Source organism: Frieseomelitta varia, unplaced genomic scaffold, assembly GCF_011392965.1.
Source record: "Frieseomelitta varia isolate USP_RPSP 00005682 unplaced genomic scaffold, Fvar_1.2 scaffold_140, whole genome shotgun sequence".
In the NCBI taxonomy this organism is placed as follows: Eukaryota; Metazoa; Arthropoda; class Insecta; order Hymenoptera; family Apidae; genus Frieseomelitta; species Frieseomelitta varia.
This window is the reverse complement of record NW_025109084.1, coordinates 1,580,731-1,603,665: the sequence shown is the minus strand read 5'-3', so window position 1 is coordinate 1,603,665 and position 22,935 is coordinate 1,580,731. Positions and strand designations below refer to the sequence as shown.

The window sequence follows — 22,935 nt, the reverse complement described above, 5'->3', positions numbered from 1 at the left end:
TTTTTGTATTTTCTTCGAGTTTTTCTTCTCATAGTTTTTTTTTTCCTTTTTTAAATGTTCTTTTATTTTTCGAATACATTTAGAGAGAAAGAGAGAGAGAAAGTTAGAGAAAAGAGAAAGAGAAAGAGAGAGAGAGAGAAAGAGCGAGAGGAAAAGACTCCCCTCTGAAATACTTTCTATATACAAATGATTGGACCATCGCTATGGACGTCTAACGACACGTCAATCCGACTTAATCCACGATCGTTTGTTTTCAAAAATCGAAGTTATTCACAGACCAATTGGCCCGTTTTTTTCACTCTTTGTTGCTCAAAATTGCATTGTCCAAATTGTCCAAATTGTAATTTCGAACTTGTGCTCCAACCAGAATTATCTTTTTTTTTTTTTTTTTTTTTTTTTTTTTTTTTTGTTTTTCTCGTCAAGGATCGTCGATCGTTCGCGGGACGATATAGCATGGTACATATATCATTATATCCCAGATAGAGTTCTGTCTTGCCTGTATCGGCTAGGTAACCGCGTTATCTACAAGCCACGTCAAAATACTTCCTACCGATGGGAACGGGACAAAGTGGTGTCTCGCTTCGGAAAATAACGAAAAAGAAGGGGGGGGAAAAAAAAAGAAAACAGACAACAAATCCACAATTAGAAAATGAAATGATAAAACACAGACGTAGAAGACAAAAAAAAAAAAGAGAGAAAGAACGAAGCTGCTCGGCTCTTGTCCCGTTCCCGTGATCGCACTACTTTATTTAATTCTGTTTATGTTATATCCGTAATGAGATCATCATTTGATTATTCGGTTAAATCCTCTTTGGATCTCGTTCTTGACTCCCCATCATCCTCATCTAGACCAGTGTGTCACAATTCGATCGTCACCTTCGTCGTCAATCGAGAACACACACGGTGTGACGCGTCTCTCATGTGTTTTCCCCCTCCCCTTAATTTTTCGTCATGCAACGAAACCGGAAGGCGACACGATCGGCGCGATCGAACGAACAAGTCGGTGTAATCGATAAACGCACCGCCGCGACCGAGAATGCACCATGGAGATCGATGTTACGTCGAACCGATCGCGCAAAGATCACGCTAACTAATGATCTACGAGTAACTACTACGAGCTAGATCAACATCGATGCGCTACACGAATAAAAAGAAACGAGGTTCGCGACGCGAGTCTCTCAACGTCGTTGTCGTCGTTGTCGTCGAGGCCAGAAGCTACAATAGCTATATATACGTCGCGTCGCGTACCCTTTCTTTTACATCGAATTATCGTCGAACAACAAACACCGGACACAAACATCGAAATGGTACTTCGCTTCAGGTAACTCTGACTCCTTGACAAACAACGAGCTGACAAGCTCCGCCCTTGTCATTCTCGTCGTCACCGTCGTCAATACCGCTATCGATACCTTCGCATCCGTATTCCTCCTCCTCCTCTTCCTCCTCCTCCTCCTCCTCGTCCTCCTCCTCCTCATCATCATCGTCGTAATCGTCCTTATTCAAAATATCACCGTCGACAAGATAAGGACGATACAACGCCAGTGCATTCTCGATTACGGACGGCGTAAGACACGCATACATAGAAAATAGATCGTACAACATATCGCGCTGGTAGGACGTCCAGCAGGAGCCATCCAGACAGAATTCTTCCTGCTGGTTAGCCATCGTCGGTCTTATGATATTGGAGTAATAGGTACCGTAGAACGATGGTATCCGTTGGGCGCACGTTGAGCGTGCAACGAGCGAGGAAGGAACAGTTTCTGGGTTACCAAACAGCGGCTCGTAGTACTGGCTGTCCTTGACGTGGTTCCAAGCGTGGGTGGTTGTTCTGCGGGTGCTTGGGACCGAGCAGTCGCTCGTCGTGACGACGACGCGACCGTTCTGTCGCATCTATCGAAGACGAGAGACCAGCCGCCAACCGAGGTACAGAGCCATCGTTGTCCACAGTGTCTCGCGGAGGGCGGCTGGAAAGAACGACAGGATACCGTCGCTGGACTCGTTCGCGTTGTTGGTGTCCTCGAACACTGGGTTCGCGGGCAATCGAGTCTTGCCGATCTCGGCGGGCTGCAACAGAAGGAAAGGGCCGATCAATTCGTTGTTGAGCATCACGTGAAATTTCTTTTCTTTCTTTGTAACTTGTGAACTAAACATCTGAGAGTTTACTTTCATCTAATGAAAATATTCAGGTTGCCCTTTTCAACCCTCTACCACTTTCATCGACATTATAAATATTTTCACGACCCCGCGTACATAAACTGGGACAAACAAATTGAGACATTCGCTGATAACAGATCATAAAGGAAATTTATTCGAAAGTATTCACACGAATTTTCTAGTTTTGCTGAAAATTTCCGTGACACGTAAAAAATTTAGTGCCAGTATGGAAGTAGCTCTGATCTAACAAATTTCTCGAGTCCATTGGATTTTGAAACCCTCTTTTTTTTTTTTTTTTTTTTTTTTTTTTGTTACTTTCGAGTAAGTTCGCGCGAAGCAAAACGTATTATTAGTCAGAAATTAGAAACGAGGATCTCTCGGATTCGCGAGAGTATACTTGACCCCCGTCGCTCTATTTGGAAGGAGGAGAAAGGGAACGCTATTAATCGACGAGGAAAGTCCATAGACCATAATTCTTTCTTAATGCGACGCCTTCCTCTCGGCTTCTCTCGCTCGCGCCCTCGTCCCTTCGTCACGTAATCTCTCTCCCCGCGACGAGTGTTTTTCTATCCTGCGGTTCGCGCGAAGGGACGAGAGCAGAGTTGTATTTGGGGCGGATCGAAGCCGGCGATGACCAGATATTACGGGCCATCCCTCCCCCGTAAAAGCCTCTGCTCACGGAGATTGAGCTCACCCCCGTTTCTCGCCGTTTATTATTGCACGTCCGGCCACCACGAGTGGATTAAGACGAAACGAGGATCGGAAGTCGGGCGCGCGCACCCACCCTATCGGCCATGGGTGTGATCGAGGAAACAAAGAGGAAAACCTCCCTTTCATCTTTCCGTTTCCTCGCAGTGAGAAAGATACAGAAAGCGAAACTACCGGTGTCGCTTATCGGTACAGCTATACAGACCTCGAGACGGTCAATACTTGAACAAAGCTGGAATCACCAGCGACGAAATTATAATTTGCATCACGTAAAGAAATGGAATTTTCGTTATACATACATTCACGACCGGCGACAAAAATATTAGTCCCGTGAATGAAGAAGTCGCGTATGGAAACAAAGCAGAAGAACGAAATATTTCGAAAGTTATATTCCAAGGCTAAAATAAACCAGCAGTCGAATTTGTGAAAGACGTTGAACGGTCACGTCACAGCGGTCATGAATGTGTCAATGTAACAATAAATGCAAACGATTCGAAATATTCGCGCGTTTCATAAAAAATCATCTGAGAAAACTGTAAAAATATGTAAAACTTCGGGTCATTTCGACGTCATTTCGCCGGTTGTTCCAGTGTTAATGAAACGGAATCTCCCCTTCCTCCGGATAAAGTGTAATTCGTGGCAAGTAGATCGAACTGTTGGAACGATATCGATAACCTCGGTCGAGTAGATTTTCCTCCCCCCCTTCTTGACTAATGACTAATTGGATAATGAATCGTTCGGTGGAAGTTATAACGAAGACCTTTGTGTCCGGAGGAGAGGGTCGAAGGATGGGGAGAGACACGACTTTCTTAAGCGAGGAAAGTTTCGCGGGGCCAATTGCTTCTCGGTGGGAATTCTTCAAAGCGGAAATTAATTGACAATTAACCGGCATTAATGCGACCTCCCTCCCTCCCTCTCTCTCTCTCTCTCTCTCTCCTGGGGCCGCGATCTGTGTGTTTCGCGCAAGCAGGCGCCGAGGACTCGGGGGAGAGCACGGTGGACTTTAATCGCGGCGTCGTGTTCCCCCTCGAGCGTCTCTCGTGTAAATTCGAAGGGATCGCGGAGAATTCGATAAAAAGAGCGCGGTGCTTTCTCCACGCCGGAGGCTTAGCCGCAAGGAGTGTCGAATCGACGGTAATTCCGTCCAATTAGGACACTCCCAATTAGAGGAGCCTTAGCCCGAGTCCCTCTACTCCCCTTCTCTCTCTCTCTCTCTCTTTCTCTCTTCGTTTCCCTGTGATTTTTGCTCCGACAGAAACACTACAGCTCGCCGAGTTCTTACCGAGGACCTACGGAGCACCCGACGTCTTTCTTTTTCACTTCTTTTCTTAAATTCAGGAATCTTTCAGGCAGTAAAACTGCTGTGTCGCAGCACGAATTATTAATGCTGGTCATGGCAAAAGAAAAATCGCAGATACTCGAGAGTGCTTGAAACGTAAGAAAATTCAATCGAAATCGCCGACTGTATATATTTATACGTGTTTCAAGCGAATACTATTTCGTGCCTGAGAGATTTGAATGTTTTTCAGATACTGTTTCAATGTTTATGTTTCAAAACTTTTTGCAAACTGTGCTCTGTACATCTCGAGTAGAATAAATCTTCATCGCATTTCGTATATTTTTTTTTCTAAAAATGTACTGTCGCAAGCAGCGAATTGACGAACAAGATTTGCAAGATTAGAAACATTTTTACATCGAAATTCGAATTCCAATCTTGCTTGAAGAAGGTAATACACTCGACGTGAAATTGATCTGCGCGACAATAAGAATTTCCGAGACACTCTCAACGAGTCGCAAAGTCGAGAGATTCGAATAACTCGATCCAATCTCAGCTCTGTCAACTGGTTTCCACTTTATTCTCGGTTATTGTCCGCGGCAAGTGCGAAGCCAAGCGAACGTTTTCACGCGCGTTGCCCCGTTATCATCCAGCCACCTGCGACTCGGGACTTTCTCTCGCCGAGCGTCCGTGAACGGCGTATGAAAAGATGGCGAGCAGGTTTTATTGCTTCGGGCCCGGAAGAGAACGCCCTGAACACAACAACGGTTGAGCAACCGCGCTGGCAAAGGCAGTTTCGCTCGAGCTTCGTTCTTTTCTCCGCGTTCTTTTCGACGCGAAAATTTATGCGCGACCCGGTCGCCGAGGATTACGTTGCCCCGGACGGTAAATTTTAATTGTTCGTGGCAGCCAATTGCGCGATATCCACAGCCGGTTGGATATCGCCGTTGCCCGCAACCGGCAACTCTTCGGTAAACGCCGTTGCACGCGCGGCGGCGAACGGCTGATTTAATACGAGGATTAGAGAGAAACGCGCACGCGGCAACAACTTCAGCCTTGCAACTTTAATTCGAGTGGCCCTGCGACTACGATTAATAATTCACAGCGGGCAGGGAAACGCGGGGGGGATTTAATACGCGGGGCGAGATCGTCGATCCTGAAGAACCTCGACGGGCGCAAATTTAATTAAACTTGTGCCGGTTTGTTGCGCCGCGCGAGTCTTCCTCCGAGCGAAGAAGCTACCGTCTTTGGAGAAACCAAGGACTTAACAATCCAAAGGAACTTGTTTTTCTTTTTTCTTAAAGAAGAAAGGAGAAATTGCATCGCGTCGGATTGACGATTTACAAATTTCGCAAATCCTCCTGTCGAAAATCGTAGGAAGCATCGATACTTGGGATATCACCTACTTTCCAGAGGAAATTTGTTGTTACGAGAAGTAATTCATGAAGGGAGGAAACAAATCCTCGCTTGAATTCCAACTATGCAGTTACCTCACGAAACTGCGAATTTATTTTAATCGTCAAGCGTGTACAGGATGGGTCACCACATATTGCCATCTAGATTTACGTCATTATTATTACGCGTAGCGGAAAATGTTTCGGATAATGTTGAATGGTACATTTTGATGATACTAGTTTTCTCGTGGGTGGACGCGTAGAGGACATATGAAGGTCATTAACGTTTCTTTTAAATGGAATCATATATTTTTTATTTTATCAGTTGATGCACCTTGATATTCTTTACAAAAAAGGTATTAACCTATTTATGTTAAAAAATCATTAATTATGATCACTTTGTTAATGTCGTAATGATTTTATTTACAGAATAGTTTCAATGTGACATCACGACATTTTCTGAATTCGATAGATTAACAATTCGCTCACATTGTGTAATGTATCTGGTGTTATTTTATTATACTCAGTGATGATACGATCTCTCATATGATCAGTGTACACCTTATTTCCTAACAACATTAAAATTAAAATATCTCCTAAATTAATGATTTTTTAACATAAATAGGTTAATACTTTTTTTGTAAAGAATATCAAGGTGCATCAACTGATAAAATAAAAAATATAAAATATATGATTCCATTTAAAAAAAAACATTAATGACACGTCCACCTACAAGAAAACTAGTATCATCAAAATGTGCCCCTCTCGAAACCATTCAACTTCATCCGAAACATTTCCCGCTACGCGTAATAATAATAACGTAAATCTAGATGGTAACCCACCCTGTATATGCTTGATCGCGTAGCCAATCCAGTCAAAGGATTGAAACGAAGATAAATTTTATTTAACAAATAAAAGTGTTACGGTAGAAACCGAGCAACAACCCCGTCGTCGTTTGCCGGGGCTCGGGATAAACAGTTAGAAACAGAACGACGAATTACGCAGCTCACCGTGAAAATGGCCGATCGACGTTTCAGCGACGTTGGCTGCGATTCAAGAAGAAATTTATCGATAGATAACGGAGATTTGCGGTCTGAGTTCTCTCGTTGAACCTAAAAAACCGATAAAACGCGCGGGTACAATTCGAATACGGTTGGCGTATAATACCTTCAATATCTATGGTGGAAAGTGTAAGACGCGAATCTTGAGACGAAACGGTGGATCGCGTGCGTTGATTATCTCGCGGAGAGAGAGATAGAGATAGAGAGAGAGAGAGAAAGAGAGTGCAAGAAGAGTGGACAGGATGTTGTTGCCGTGACGACCAACCGGGGATCCGTTACGCCGCCGAGTGTCTAATGTATCAATTTGCGCGTCGATCGTTTGAATAACCGATACGTTCGCCAGTGGCGGAAAACGTTCAATTAACCGTGCCGCGCGGACTTCGAGGAAATCTAAAGCTCGGCGGCAGGCGCTACTTTCCTTCGTCGGGGCAATTTTCCTCGGGGCAGGGCTTCCGAGAACAGCAAGTCCGCGAAGCACTTCAACGTTTAACCGCTTCAACGTTATTCATCTATAAATTTTCTCTGAATAAAGATTCCTCCCGAAGTATTTCTATTTCCTCCGAGACTCAAGATACCCTTCGTGCTTACTTTCGAATCCATACGTTTTGTACAGAATGAGAAATGTACAATTTCCGCGAACAATCGAATCGCGAGTGGCGAGAGGAGGTCCGAGAAGACCGAGAGACGAAGAAGAAGATGAAGAAGAGAGAAAAAAGGGGAAGGGAGGGGGGGGGAGGACTCGTGATTGCACGAGATAATTGAAGATAATTTTCTCGGCCCGTAGCCACGGCTCGTGCTGCCATGCTCACTTAACTTTCACGTAAGGGGATGTGACCACTTAGCCGTTACATGCTCGCTTACTCTCCATGCATATGTAAAGCGGTGCCTTCCCATGACGAATGGGGAACGAACGAGGGAGGGGGAGGAGGGGCCTGTGCTTGGAACTTACACTCCAACACGCGTTCCTCCGATCATTGTGTGTCACTTTTCTTCTACCTCCGAGAAACCGTCGTAGGAGCGCGATGACATCCGGCAAATGCAATTTACGAGGGTCGGCAAGTCAATAAGTCGTCGTTTCGCGGATTAAAAAAAAGAATTGTGAGTAGGAAACGTCGTTTCGCGATCAGAGTTACAGCCCCTGTTTCATGTCGTAGTCACGGTTGGATTCTTGAAATTCTTGAAATTCTTGAAATTCTTCGGCCCTCGGTGTCGACGAAATGACTCGAGACGAGAGACAAACGAATTACCGAGGAATCAGTGTACGAATAACGAAATAACTGAGCTTGCAATTAGATTTGAATATTTATCACGATCCTCGCGAATATTTAACCCTTTATTCTAGACAAACTTTTCTCGTCTCGTCTCGACTTTTGAAGCATCCATTTCGTAAATAAAATGATGTAACATTGGTAATAATTATTTTGTAATGTGGCATTTAATGCGAAATTTTGTTGATTATATCTTTGTAATATATGATATTTAAAGCAATTGCCAATGTAATGATATCCTTCATCATTTCTTAAACTTTCGTAATGGCAACGAGAAGTCTAGTTTAAACGAATTACCTCGAATTATGCGAATTATCGAGTACAAACTCGGGTTTGTCTTTAGAAATTTCTTTTTCTGAAATCCTTTTGTTCTTCTTATAGCTTTCATTTCAGGCGTTTGTTTAGATATTATACTATTATACGTGGCATCGTACAACGCCAAATGTGCACGTTCGTTATAATTATCAGCAAGTTATAAAAAGAGGAAGTCCGAGCTGTTAGCTGTCGAGTGCAAATGGTTAATATTGTAAACGTGATGTAATTTGTTGTACAATGTCTAGTACAAAGTAAAATCATTTATCTAAAGATACCAAAACATTTAACCGTGTGACGACAATTCAAAGATATCAATCTTTATCAAATTAATTAACTTGAAAATTATCACTCGAATTTTATCGATGACGATATAAATCCACTAAAATAAACAAGTAAAATGATGCCTTCTCTGGGTAAGAAAAAAAAAAAAAAAAAAAAAAAAAAAAAAAAAAAAAAAAAAAAAAAAAAAAAAAAAAAAAAAAAATGCGACACTCTATCACGGTAGATGTCAGCCAATCGAACAGTCGAAGAACAATGGGAAAAAAAGGAAAAGAGAGTCATGTATAAGACACGGAATCTAGCCTGTGTACACAGAGACAGACAGATAGATAGGTAGAGAGAGAGAGAGAGAGAGAGAGAGAGAGAGAGAGAGAGAGAAGATACGAGGACATCTCCTCTCTGGTCCATCGACAGATTAATCTGACACTTTGATTCCCCAAGAGGGAGGAAGGCAAACACCATGCCGGAGATTCCGTAGAGACAATTCCCCCGGCGGAGAATTCGCCACGATTCGTATTATCAACAAGCCTCGGGTGCTCGAGTTGTCGAGCCGATCGGCATCCGATCCCATCGGCGTCGAGAACCGCGCCACGCGAAACGTTTCTTCAATTTCACGGATCCGTTCGCCCCCCTTCAATTACCACCACTTAACCAGCAATAATTAGACGTTACGGGATTGGGTATCGCGCCGATGCGGACCTTTAAAAGCGGAGGCGAAGCCGAGACGAGGGATAAAGGAAACGCTAAAGGAACGCCCTTCCGGCTTGTTCATCTTTTTCTTCGTCTCTCTGCCTTCTCTAGATGATTTGCCCTCGGCTTCTTTCTTCCTTTCTTTTTTTCTTTCTTTCGGTCGGTCGTGGAGCAAATCACGGGGAATCTCGTAAAACCTGCGTGAAAGGACTCTCTGCCTCTTCCTCGGCGACGTAACGTTAAGTGAAAAGAACGGCCGACCGTAATAATCGTTCCCGCAGAAATTGTTTCCCCTCCTCGCTCGCGAGAGGCGACTCGATGATTACTAGCGAGAGTTAGATGCCCGTTTTTTATCTTCGTTTATACTTGCCTATTAGAGATACGAACTGTCTAGACTGTTCGTGGAGGATATTAGAACTCCGTAATCATTCGTAAAAATAAATATCGCGGACAGCTTGTTTATCATTAAACGAATTTTGAAACCGATTGCGCTGGCAACTGATTGCGGACCATAACGAGTGACCGAACCCGTGTACAATAAATCGTCGCTTTATCTTCGAACTCGTCGACGCGATATCGCTGGATAGAAATGATTGACAAGTGACAAATTTATTACTTTATTTTACTCGAACATAGTTAAAACCGAGGAAGTATTACAATTTTGGGACGAAAAGGAATTGACGACGCGCGTGGCACGTCATTCCAACGCAAGAGGTTAATTCAAACTCTGAATCGAGTTCTGACAACTCGCGACGCAGCAACGAAGCTCGTAGAACCACCAAAAAATCGTATGCACAGAAATTATGATTCTTTCCTTCCAACAGAAAAAAAAAAAAAAAACTGCTCCAAAAATATTCCGACGTAGATGCCACGTGACGCGCGCATCCATCACGAAATTCAATCCAATCCCGCAATATCTATCCGTGGACTGTTTTACATTGACGGACGATCTTCCGTAATTCGTTTACGAGCGTCCGCGAGAGCAATTTCATCCGGGCCGGATGTAAAAACGGGATTCCGCCATAAAAATCGGTGCGACGTCCTATTTTTTTTTTTTTTTTTCTCACCTATCGCGGCCGCGACAAACAACCGGCCACCGGGCTCGTAAAATCAGTGGGACATCGTTCCGAGGCCGTACATATCGATACGTGCGTTTGTCTCTGATCGATCGTGCGATCGAAAGGGACAGGGAAGCTCCAGAGCGAGTGAAACTGTGATGAAGCGGCGGCTTCGCGCGGGGTCATACACGCTGGGAGCAATACTAGACGTCTTAACGGTGGCGAGCAGATATTTATTGCGCCCGTGGGATACCGTCGGTGCCACCGATATAACTAAATTCGCGTTTATGGCCCTGGTTTGACCCACTTCAACCACGCCAATTTCTCTCCTTCCTTTCGTAACCCAAAGATAGAGAAGGAGGGAGAGAGAGAGAGAGAGAGAGAAACCGCGGCGAAATGAGAGACACTGAATCATTCGTGGCTGACCATTAAATCGTGGATATCGCGCGACCGTGGATGATATCGCACAGGGAATTCTTCGATCGATTTTCTGGAATTGCTACCGCTCCACGTGAGCAGAGATGCATCGAATTTTATGCGGGAAGATGATTGTATCGCGATACCGAGGAACAGGTATAGATCCTGCGGGCAAAGTGCAGGATCGTCGGATTCCGAATTTAATTGGACATTTCGAATTGCAGAAATTTGTAGACTTCGTCGTCAAGATCGCGTGCCCCAAGTGACAATTCATTCGATTCGCTTGAATTTTCAAGTAATACTTTCTTTGTCGCATCAAAATAAATAGGTATTACGTATTTACAAAGAATGTGGAGAAATTGATCGCCGTGTTTACACGTTCAAGACTCTCAACATTATGTTCAATAATAAAGTGTAGAGCAACTCTCGTTGACAAATTAATCAAGGGCTAAGATTGCGATAGGCATGATATAACGTGATATGCGGCTATGCACGAGTGTGATAATCAAAAAAGTTTCGAAGTCGTGTGCCACGGTGGACAGGGTAAAATTAATTTAGAAATTGAACGCGTAAAAATGCCGTGAGGGTAGGTAAATTCTATTTCACGGGCATCCCTCGTCGGCATCTGCGTTTTTACAACAGTCACGCTACAAAGGGTGACTTTTACGACGAGTGAAAGAGCATCGCGGCGGGGGTGGACGGAATTGTGACAACAGGGAGCGCGCAACGTAATTATTTTTACGTCGTGCACTTCGCACCTGTACTACTCAAAGTCGTAAACACTTGAGCGTTACCGCTCGTGGTAACAATAGGCCCGACGTTCAACCGCGAGAAGCTGAAAACAAAAGAGTCACCCTGCGGTTTCCCTCCTTTCACTGTCAAAGAGATCGATATTGCTTTCCGACCGCCTTGGTAAATATCTTCGTTATATTTTTACGCTACACCACGGATGCTGTAAATGCTCGAGGAATCACCGACGTGTAAAAAAGGATTCAAAAAACAAGCGAGCGTGGGTTTGCAATTTCATTCTTTCGTCTATTTTTCGTAAGAAAACTGTAATTAGCATTGAAAGAAAAAGAAAAAGAAACCAAACGATCGCTCAAACTACAATAACAACACTACAGCGCGGCTCTTACAATCTAATCAATTCCAAAATTCCGAATAAATTCCAAAAAGTTTTCAGTTCAGAAAGACATGCTCGATATATTAAGTTGCATGATCGATACAGTCAAAGTTAAAGAATCTCGAGAAATGAAATTTATCAAAACGAAATCCCAGTTCATCTCGGTATGGTTTCAATTCACTGACCTTGGTCATTGAATCGAAGTCGTCTGCAATATTTCTGAGACTGGCACCTACGTTCACCCATTGTCTTCCGCTGAAACCGTGTCCAAAGTGGCCGCAGCAGCTGTTGCAAATTGGCTCGACAACGGGCCCCTTCTTCATGGCGGAGGCGCCGCAACCCTCGGAGGCAAGCCTGCGTCTTCGCGGACGTGGCCTCGGGCTTGGCACCGGTGCCTGATCGCTCCCGGTGCTGCTGCACTCCGGAAACTGGAATGCCACGTCCCTGGTCGGACTGCTAGGCGCGGACACGGTCACCTGCGGCGACGCTGGCGGAAGTTGCTCCACTGCGTACAGCACCAGATCCGGCAGCGGCATGCGGGACAGGTCCGAGTCCACAAGGATCACCGGTTGCCGATTGTCGCCCGCTCGTCGCGGTAATCGATCTGGAGAACACGAACAGGGAATTCGTTTAATGTAACTTCTAGTTTGCTGTTCCGAATATTTCAAGTAATTTATATATTAGGATTTATATACAGTTGTATATTTCAAAAATATTCCAAGTATACTTCGAGAATATTTCAAGTAATTTATATATTAGGAATTATATATAGTTGTATATTTCGAAAATAGTTCAAAAAATTTATATATATTAGTTAGGATTTATACACAGTTATATATTTCAAAAATATTCCAAGAATATTTCAATTTATATATATTGTTAGGATTTGTATAGAGTTATATATTTCAAAAATATTCCAAGAATATTTCAATTTATATATATTGTTAGGATTTATATATAGTTATATATTCCAAGAATATTTCGAGAATATTCCAAGTAATTTATATATAGTTGTATATTTCGAGAATAGTTCAAGTAACTTATATATATATTAGTTAGGATTTCTACACAGTTACATATTTCAAAAATATTCCAAGAATATTGCAAATTATATATATTGTTAGGATTTATATATAGTTATATATTCCAAGAATATTTCGAGGATATTTTAAGTAATTTATATACATTAGTTAGGATTTATATACAGTTATATATTTCAAAAATATTCCAAAACTATTTCAATTTATATATATTGTTAGGATTTACATACAGTTATATATTCCAAGAATATTTTGAGAATATTTCAAGTAATTTATATATATATATTAAATATAATGTAATATAATATATTATAAATTATATATATATATATATATATATATATATATATAAATATGTATATAGTTAGGATATGCTATTAAAGAAAGAATTATCAATATTGGTTTCAACGTGAAAGATAATCCAAGAATTTTTCGAAGAATTTCAATTTTCAAAAGATTCTTGATAAAGATTTGACTTCTCTCTTCGAAGCTCGGTGTTTATTTCGACTTGAAGGACGCAGGAAATTTGGCTAATTCAATGGAAAGTTTAATGTTCAGAGAGTGAAAGTAAATTCACCGATTTATCGATTTCATCTTGAAGAGGATCTCGAATAGGATCTATCAAGGAAGAAAGAAAACTGCTGTCCTAGCCTATTTTGTGCCAGCCACTTCAATGGAATCAACGTTAAATGTCTGCGAATCTTCAACTGTGACCTTTGCAAAGTGACTCCACAATGGTTCGAGCTTTTTCGTTTTGCCGAAGATTAAAGATTAAACGTACAATCGACAATTAGACTTATTAAACGATGCTTATCTCGCCATCATCTTCTGAAACAACACGAACGAAATACCAACTTTAGCTAAATTCCAAGACACCGTTTGCAACCACGAGACGTCTAATCATCATCGACCGCAATTTGTCAAAACTCGCGCGTCAAGTTTTTCATCGGCTGGCCCCATAAACTCTGCCGATTCGCGAAATTCACGTTCGATAACCGGGCGCCTTACGCGCAAGCGTAAAGTTCAAATCGTTTCCTCGATGGTAAGTTGATAAGTTGGAGGCTTGACGATTCATCATCGCCGTATCGATCGCCGCGAACGATCTACCCGAGTGCATAACTGAAAAACAGATGGCCGCAGACGATACCGTAATCGACGAAATAATACGAAATACGAAGTACGCTCGGTCCAGCCGATTCGTATTCAAACGTGTATATCTGGATTTGCCATCGGTAATTAATCGCGGCGCAAAGGCGAAACCGTTGCGTCACACAATGGAAATGCTACGATCTACGCACGCATGACGGCCGCGCGACTTGCTTATAAGGTTTAATGCCACGCTCTGGCTAGACAACGTGGCAATGGCGGCCACCGGGTTGCCCTGTAATGGCAACCAACGACATTGTTGGCTAATGATTGTCTGAAAATTTACAACGGCAGGCTCGATACCGTAGCCTTCGTTCCGCGATTTCGACATGTTCGACGCGCGCTTATGTACGTACACGTACGTGTGCATGACACACACGCGAGACCTGCAAGGATATTGCCACCGTGAGCGCGTTTCTTCGAAAAAAAAAAAAAAACAAAAAAAAACGGAGGAGTTAAAAGGAAGAAAAGAAGCGAGCGCTCGAGGTTGAGAGCACTGAGGTATCTGACGGTCAGGAAACGCTCAATATCAGACTGCCGCGCGTGCCCCGACGCACGCGTTTTTTCGATTGATAAGAGGCCACCACGCGTTTTACGTCTCTCGCGTCGGCGCCAGATAAACAATGCAGCTAAAGCGCTTGCTAACGCTCGTTTTTTCCACAGTCTTCGATAATTAAGAGCGCGGGACACCGAGTCGAGAGGTCAGGGCCGGTGGTAATTAGTTTTAACGAAGCCTTTTCGTCGGCCGATTCGTAACCGAGGGTTCCCTCGATGAGGGCTTGCTGCTCGTGCCGAAACACGGTACTGGCAAACCGTGTGCAACTGGTTTGGGAATTTTCGGAGCGGCGAATTACGGCGGAACGTAACTTAGAAGCAGCTTTGAGTAACTTTGAAACGCGGTAACATCAGGTAAGACACGTGAATAATCGCGACTGGTATCACTGACTCATCCAGCAACTGCGTGGCAGTGGCGCGGATTAAAAACTGTGGACTTCCTTCCGTACGTTCGGAACGAAGTCAAACAGAAAGCTGAAGCCTACGTTCTTCGAGCAAACCAGTTTCTTCAAATTTAAATAATTGTACGCTTCGAACATCGTACGGCATTAATCTGGTATTGCAACGTTCAACGAAAGCAAAGATCATGGTCGTTCAAACTCGACAATTTTTGTAAAAAAAAAAAAAAAAAAAAAAAAAAGAAAATTCACTACGCCGTCCGACAGGCAAAACACCAAAATTTTTTTAAAAAAAAAAAAAAAAAAAAAAAGAGGAAAACCGTCTCCCTTTGTTGATGCAAACCCAATTCACTGACAAGCTATGAAATTCATCTTCGCGCGCAAGCGAACAGCGCGTGCCCGCGGGCTGGCAGAAACATTTAAACAGGCGGGTTTTTCGCGGCGCGCGCGTAAATCGAAGCCATGCGTGACAAAATAACAATTCCTCCGCGCCTCCGGCCGCCATTGTCTCGGGGAACGGTCGCAGTTGGCTCGCGCGCGCGCGCGCGCGCCCTCGTACGCTCGCCCGGTTGCATCCTTGACATTTCGAGTAAACGTCCGCGCTAGCCCGAGCGCTACTACGCTCAGGCCCCGGTACTCTCCCGAGACTCTCTTTCACTTGTGCAACACGAATCGGCGCGCACACATCGTCGCCAATCGGCCGCACGTCGTCGCCTACTCGCGTCGAATTGCCCGATCGCGAAATCCCTGGCAAACACACGGCGGACTTTTCACCGCTTGCAAAACAGCCCCACCGCTTATCCGAACCAATCGATCGATCGTCTCGTCTCGTCTCGCCTCGCCTCGCCTCGCCTCGCTGCTTCCTACCTCGCGATAGATTCTCCACGCTAAAATGTCACTAAACACAGACACCGCGCGCACGTGCGTTCAGAGAACAAATCGAGCGTAGTTCTCTTCCCAAAAAACGATTCGTAACAATTATCAATCCGCGCGAATGTTAGCGATTCACGAGCGCAGTAAAAAAAATCTAATTTCTACCTCCGAGGAAGGACTGTATTATACTTGTAATATATATGCTACATTTATACAGTAATATACTATATATACTATATTTATACATATATATACTATACTATATACTATAGTTATACATATATGTACTATATCATATACTATACTATAATATATATTATATAATACATATACTATATATATACTACACTATAATATATATACTATATATATACATATATATACTATACTATATACTATACTATAATATATATACTATATATATACTGTATATATACTACACTATAATATATACAGTAATAAGTATATATACTATATATACTATATTTATACATATATATATACTATACTATAATATATATTATATAATATATATACTATATATATACTACACTATAATATATATTATATAATATATGTACTATACTATATACTGTACTATACTATATATTATATATATTACATAATACATATACTACATTTATACAGTAATAAGTATATTTGTACTTTACTACGTCATATTTCGCATGCACTTTTCGCAAGTCGCTTTTCCGACACGTCGGAATTCAAGGCGATCCGCTTTTGCTCGATACCGCCCGAGATTTCACTCGATTTTCATCGAGCCGGCTCGAGCCAGGTGTAATGGCGATAAGCGAAAAGTTTGTACGCGACGCGAGCGCTCGATGGAAGGAGAGAAGGTTGTCGTGGAGCCAGAGAGGGGAAGACGAGAAGAGGACGGCTCGAGCGTCCCATAAAAGCGTACCGAGCAAAAAGTGCAGCGCGCACGTGGCCAACACCCGCATGCACGCTGCGCCCGCGGTCTCGCGCGCGCACTTTGGATCCGCGTGCATCGGGGAGGACGTGCACGCGAGTTTCGAGTGCCGACGAAAAAGACACGAGGAGAGACCGGGTCGTGCGTGAAGGGGGGGGGCGAGTATATAAAGAACAAGAAGGTCGAAAGGAGAAAAAAAAAGGAAGGATCGTGAGGGACGAGGGGAAAGAGACATTTAGACAAAAAAGATGAAAACAAAAAAAAAAAAAAAACAGAAACAGAAGGTTCAGAGGACGGAGCGAAGAGTGCGCAGGGGGGAAAAAAAGGAAAGGTTTCGCGAAGAGATAGAACGGCAAAGATAATAAGCGGTGGAAAAAAAAAAAGAAGCCAGAAGTTCGAGAAAGCAAAAAAACGGGAACAGGGAAGAAGGTGAAGAAAAGTGGCAGAACGAGGGGGGAAATTTCGAGTGTACGCGGACTATCGGGACAAACTGGCGCGAGAGACAATGTACATTATGTACACGCGTTATGTCAAAGAGATAGAAGAGAAAGAGAGAGAGAGAGAGAGAGAGAGAAAAGGGCGAGAAGTGGGAGCAGATCGAGCTCTGGCAGCATATGCGAGCACGTGACTCACATGGAGCGCCCTTTGTAACGCGTAAGTGCAACGCAACTTGTTACAGTATACGTGCAACGTCAACCCTAGCGGCGCGAGCGCAATCTCCCGCGCCTCTGTGTGCGTAGGCGCGAGCGCGCGTGTGCGTGACAGCGTACGTGAGCCGTGGTGAACGCTCAACTGCACAAAGAACCCCTCTCAAGGCCGCTGCAGCCCGACACGCACACCAGCGACAAGACGCATGCACGCGACCGCGCGCGCGCGTCAACTCGCGGCTTTGAAACACTCGCGGAATCGCGAGCGGCATCGAGCGTATACGGCCGCCAATCGTTCTTTTATCGCTTTATGTCACGCTTTTGCCACTTTTCAGAGACAATGAGGCTGAAGGCACTCTGCGTCATCGCCAACGATCAGTCGTCGCTCCGTTTTCCATCGCAACTACCGACGCGTTAATTTCCACGCGATTCACACTTTTATTTCTCCTACTGTCTAGCGTATCGTTCGTTTCTAAAGTCTAAACTCTAAAACAGGGTTTTCTCAAACGCTCGATAGATACACGCTACGTGTCTAGGTTGCCGGTTCGATAAAATAAAACGCAAAACCGCAAGTGAGTCACGCGGCGAAGAAAGACCATCGAGCCAAACTTACGCGTGCATAACAATTCTCGTTCCGTGATATAGAAAATACTGTCGTGCCCGCTCGAGAGAGAAGTCGGAGTCGTAAATACGCGATGATTTCTCCAGGATGTGGACGGGCGTTTCGAGCAACGTTTCCTTAAATCGTACGTACAACGGTGAACGTTTCTCATACACTCAGACACGACGAGGTTCTTACTCGAAACCTTACTTTAGTCCGCTCTCGAACGATTCGCGGAAATCTCGTAAAACCTGCAACACCGATACAATCGTCCCCTCCCCTCTGCCCCGTAAATTACACTGCGCTGAACTCGAGGAGGAGCGTGCTTCATTTTTTCTTTTTTTTTTTTTTTTTTTTTTTTTTTTTTTTTCGCTTCCACTGAGAATCGAACGATCATTTCGACATTTCGTACAATAGCTTTCGACGAGGGAAAGATCTCGCGCAGGCCGCGATTGCTCGGCACGGAGAACGAACCACGAACGGCGCGGAGATACGTTATCGCGATACGGGCAAACGAGAAAAAATTGTAAAGAGAAAAGAGAAAAAAAAAGAAAAAATGAGGGAACAAGGTTGCGCCACGATCGTGACCGGCCATCGATTTCCTACGACTATCTGATTACCCAATAAATTCTGTCCACCGGTCCGCAAGCAGTTCGATCGGATTCTGCGGTGCAGAAGTCGTATCGAGGAAACGGTTTCAGGACTCGCTCGACCGATTGATTACGCTCTTATTGACTACGTGACTCGCGATTTCGTTGTCGGCGGGATTAATCGAAGCTTCGTAGTTGATTGGTTGCGATATCTCTCTACCCCGTACGAACGATGAAGAAACTCTGGTGGATTGACGGATTAATGGAAACATTGCGGCGGTTTCTATCTGAAATTTTCTTCGGGATTTTGAAATTCGTATCGTATCGAGAATATTCGAGATAGAAGAAACAAAAAAAAAAAAAAAAAGAAGAGAAAAAGAAAGGAACGGTTCGTCGAGAGATAAAAAACCGTGCGTAAATGTTTGTTGCTGTTGTATCCGCAATTCGAAGGTGCAATGTTAGACGATTTCGATCGAACAGTTCTATCAGCCACGAGGCCGATGCATAGCTAGCTTCCGTTAGCTAGGTATAATCGCCAAGAAACTGCGTATCGCTGATTACATCGTTAAACCGGGCAAGTCGCTCGTTACGTTTTACAAGCCACCGCAAGTCGGCCACCGTTATTCGACGATTATAATTACAAGCAAATCAACTCTCTCTATCTTTCCTTCTGTTTCCCTCTTTCCGTTACGTTGTAGGTAATAATAATGGAGCGAGAACCAAAGGATAGGCAACCACCTCGAGAGGAAATCGATTCCGCTAAGCTGATAGAAGTTCGAGATTCCACGAGAACACGAAACGATTTTAAAGCTGCGCACGTGAGCTGTGCACGCGATGTCGCAAGAAAATATTGCTTGAAATTCTCCACTTCGTTCGGCTTCGCGTCACTTTCGAGTATAGTTTATACCCTTTCCGCAGCGTTGGAGGAGTGTTGCCGATAAGTTTTACGGCGAGCAACAGTCGCAATTTCCATCGAGAGGAACAAAGGACTGGTTTCGCGGGCTCTGGCCGTCTGATCGTGGAACGTACAATCCGCAGTTTCACGATTCGATTGCTTTTCAGTATATAACGTACCACACTTCGTTTCTTTCGCTGCTCGAAATACAAACACCGTCGACATTACCATTCGAAATATTCCCCATGAATATTCAACGACAATGAAACCAATATTCATCAAGAGAGACGAAAAGCTAGAGGAAACAACATCCACTCTCTGCCGTTCTTTCGACAAACAGTTTCGCTTTCGTTCGATTCGGGCATTTCGTTTGTCAAACAACGACGCCGGGATTTAGCAACGTGCATTTTTGGAGTAGCTCGCCGAGTAGAGAAGCAGCAATGCAGAGATCTTCACGCTCGATAAAATTACGATGACGAGCGGCGATAAGCGAGGCGGTGCCACGCCAAGGGTCGAGGTAATCGAAAAGGAAAAGGGTTGCCGGCCAGATAAAATCAGCCGAATTTCATGTACGGCCGGAGACGCGTGCTCGAGCTGCCTACGGCAGAAGAATACGCTCGGGGAAGCGTAAAAATGTATAACACGGAGAGGGAAAGGGAAGGGGAAGGAGAAGCACCAAGTGCGCTCACCGCTACTCGTCTCGATGAATATTAATGATTGTGCGGCGCGAGCGAGCGCGAACGACCCGCCGAAATCCGTGAAAAGCACGCGGCGAACGGCACAATTAGAGTTTTAATTAAAAACGACGCGACGCCACGGATAAGAATCGACCTGGCGAGAAGGGCGTTAATTGGCCGGAACCACCAGCCAACTGTGGCTTGTTAAGTCGAAAACAAAATTTCACGTCGCGCGAAAAAGAGGAGAAGCAACGTTTCTGCGTCTGTCTGCGAGGAAGCCGTATGAAATTTGTATCGATTTACAAAGTGGTGGAAACGCGAACGATCCTCGTTTTAAATATTTCGACGATAATTTCAGTTTCGGGTACGTGGCAAGATCTCCGTATTTTTCAATCTAAATTTTCGAAAATTCGCGAAAACTATCACACGATAATTCCGAGCTGCAGCTTTTTTTCAAAGATAATTTCTTTTTCTCAGAAAGACAGTTTCTTCTTCTCCATTACTCGCAGTTCAATTTCTCAGCAATTTCCGAAAGATGCTTGCGAATGTGCTCGCGAAATAAATTACTCGCTATCCACTCCAATATTGTGCGAGCTAACTCTCGCGGAAGTAAGGAAGTTTCTACCGCGTGCATTAATATACATATTTCCGCGAACATTGCGCAGAGCAGAACGAAATCTCGTTGCCAGAACTTATAACTCGGACGGCGTTGATCTGATCGATCTGGAAGTTACTCCCTCTCCGGGTGGATTAGCGTCTGCCTGAATCTCGTCAACGTTTCGCGTTGTACGGGAGGGAAAGAAAAAAGGCCAGAGGTGAGGATAGATAAGGAAGACACGGCATTGTCCCGCTGTCGTGAAGATAAAACGCGACTCACCGGTGACGATAACGAACCATCAACGAAACGGTCATGAGAAAGGAAAGAAAAAGAAAGAGAGAGAAAGAGAGAGAGAGAGAGAGAGAGAAAGGAAGGTTCTGGTACGATGAATATTTTAAGGGCTCCGCCAATAACGCTTGGCTCGATAGATGAATGGAAGGAGACGGCCATCGAGGACCGGACAATCGGCAATGACGAATTCCTTTCAATATTTCATCAGGTCTATAGACTACGGTCGGTGCTCTCGTTCTTCGTGTTCCGGATCGATCGTCTTCGGGACTTCCGTTGGGAAAACCGTGATGAAGCGAATTCAGAGTGGAACGATCGCGTTGGGATTACGATCAGATTTGAATTCCAGAATTCTGTCGAGTGATATTTCGTAGACTTCATTTGTTCGAAACGAAGAATCATCCGAATGATAAAGGAAATTCGTAACTTGACACGCTTCGATTTTTCATCGAACTTTAGATCGTTCTTTACAGCTGAAATAAAGTCAAGCCGAGCTAAGGATTTACGAGTTACGAATTTTTTAATGTAGAGAATTAAAGAAAAAAGTTAATTAAGCTAGTCGTAAGCAAGAAAGGAAAGGGTGGCGGCCACTGTCCTACCGAGAGGACAGGCGAGGTTTACTCCGAAATTCATCGACACGAGTCACAAGACTTTACTTTACAGTGTAACATAATACGAAGTTCAGTGTCGAAGGCTATCGTTTTACGAACGAAACACGATCTTTCTCGTACCGAGAAATTAAACGCCAACGATTAGAGCGCGATCGCGGGAACAGTTCGATTCTCTTCTTATCGGTTCGCGCGATGGGAACGTAGCGTCGCGGTTCGCAGCGAAACTATCGGGGCCTGAAAAGAGGGCCGCTATGCCCTCTTGGGACAACAAGACGGAGAGAAAACCAACCGGCGAAAAGAAGCGAGCGTGGCCGGGTAACGCGGCGTAATCGTTATTACCGTGGTCGCGTTTACGCGAGCACCGATGACGAGGTGGAAGTTTTCTGCAAATGTCACGGGAGAAGACTCGGAACGGGGCTGGCCACAGCTGTTTCTATAAATAACCAACCCCGCGACTCGATACAACGTGGCGCGCTAGCGGGCCCGCCAGATTCTGCATCTTCTCTCGAAACCGCGCTGGCAAACTATGGTTATTGACCCCCGCGCGTACACCGTACGCGCCACCTATTTTCGTTTGGAAAATAATGAACCGTAAGCGCGTAATTCAACTTTCTAACAAGGCTCCCTCCCTGCCAATTTCCATCTGCTTTCCCCCGCGGTTTCACGAGCACAGTGCTCTCTGTCGAATCCGAGAGTGTTACAAATTTGGAGGAGTACGTTCGAGAGTCCGAGACGAAAGAAATTCTTCAAATGAACTGGAGAGAAGTGTGAAAACATACGTGCCATTTACCTTTTATTTAAAAAAATGATGGACCGGTGATGTGACTGTCTCACCAGGATTCTTGCCAATTTCCATGTTCGTGTTTTCATGGTCGTTTTATATAGTCTGAGAAGATTGAATTTGGAGTATGTATCATTTTCGAGAGATCGATGGAAGATGGAGAGGATTTTTATCATTATTATGGTTATTGAAAAGATACATTGTTTTAAAAATGTGTTACATTTTCAAGGAATGTTCCGCCACTCCGAAGCAACAGTAAACACACTTGCGACGACCGGATGCAATTTGCGGTTTCTTTCGGGACACTTCCATGCGCTGGTCGGCGAGATCAAAGGCTTGTTAGCGACGTATTGCCGTGAAACTGCGGCAAAATAGATTCAGAATGCTTGCTATCCGACGACGTTTCCTCGCGGTTAATCGCGCGAATTTCGAGCGGGCAGAGAGCACTGACCTTCGATCAGAAACGTTTTACAAGCGGCAGTAATATGAAATTACGACTGTTACGCGAATAATTCAAAGCTGAAGCCTGTCTGTTGAACTAATTGGCAGTTTAACGTTACT

At 44.1% G+C, this 22,935-nt stretch overlaps 1 protein-coding gene across 5 annotated transcripts in view; it reads right to left on the bottom strand.

Moving 5' to 3' along the window:
* Window positions 1-411: 411 nt before the first annotated feature.
* Window positions 412-22,935, bottom strand: part of LOC122532564 — a 35,822-nt gene continuing 13,298 nt past the window's right edge. For 4 of the 5 annotated variants that reach the window (XM_043661443.1, XM_043661418.1, XM_043661427.1 and 1 more), the window contains exons 3-4: window positions 11,929-12,347; window positions 412-2,064 (exon numbers count right to left, since the gene is read on the bottom strand). In XM_043661443.1, the coding sequence (XP_043517378.1) occupies window positions 1,891-2,064; window positions 11,929-12,347 (593 nt within the window). In that variant the 3' untranslated portion in view covers window positions 412-1,890. The remainder of the gene's footprint in view (window positions 2,065-11,928; window positions 12,348-22,935) is intronic. The other variant, XM_043661453.1, reaches the window with a different exon arrangement.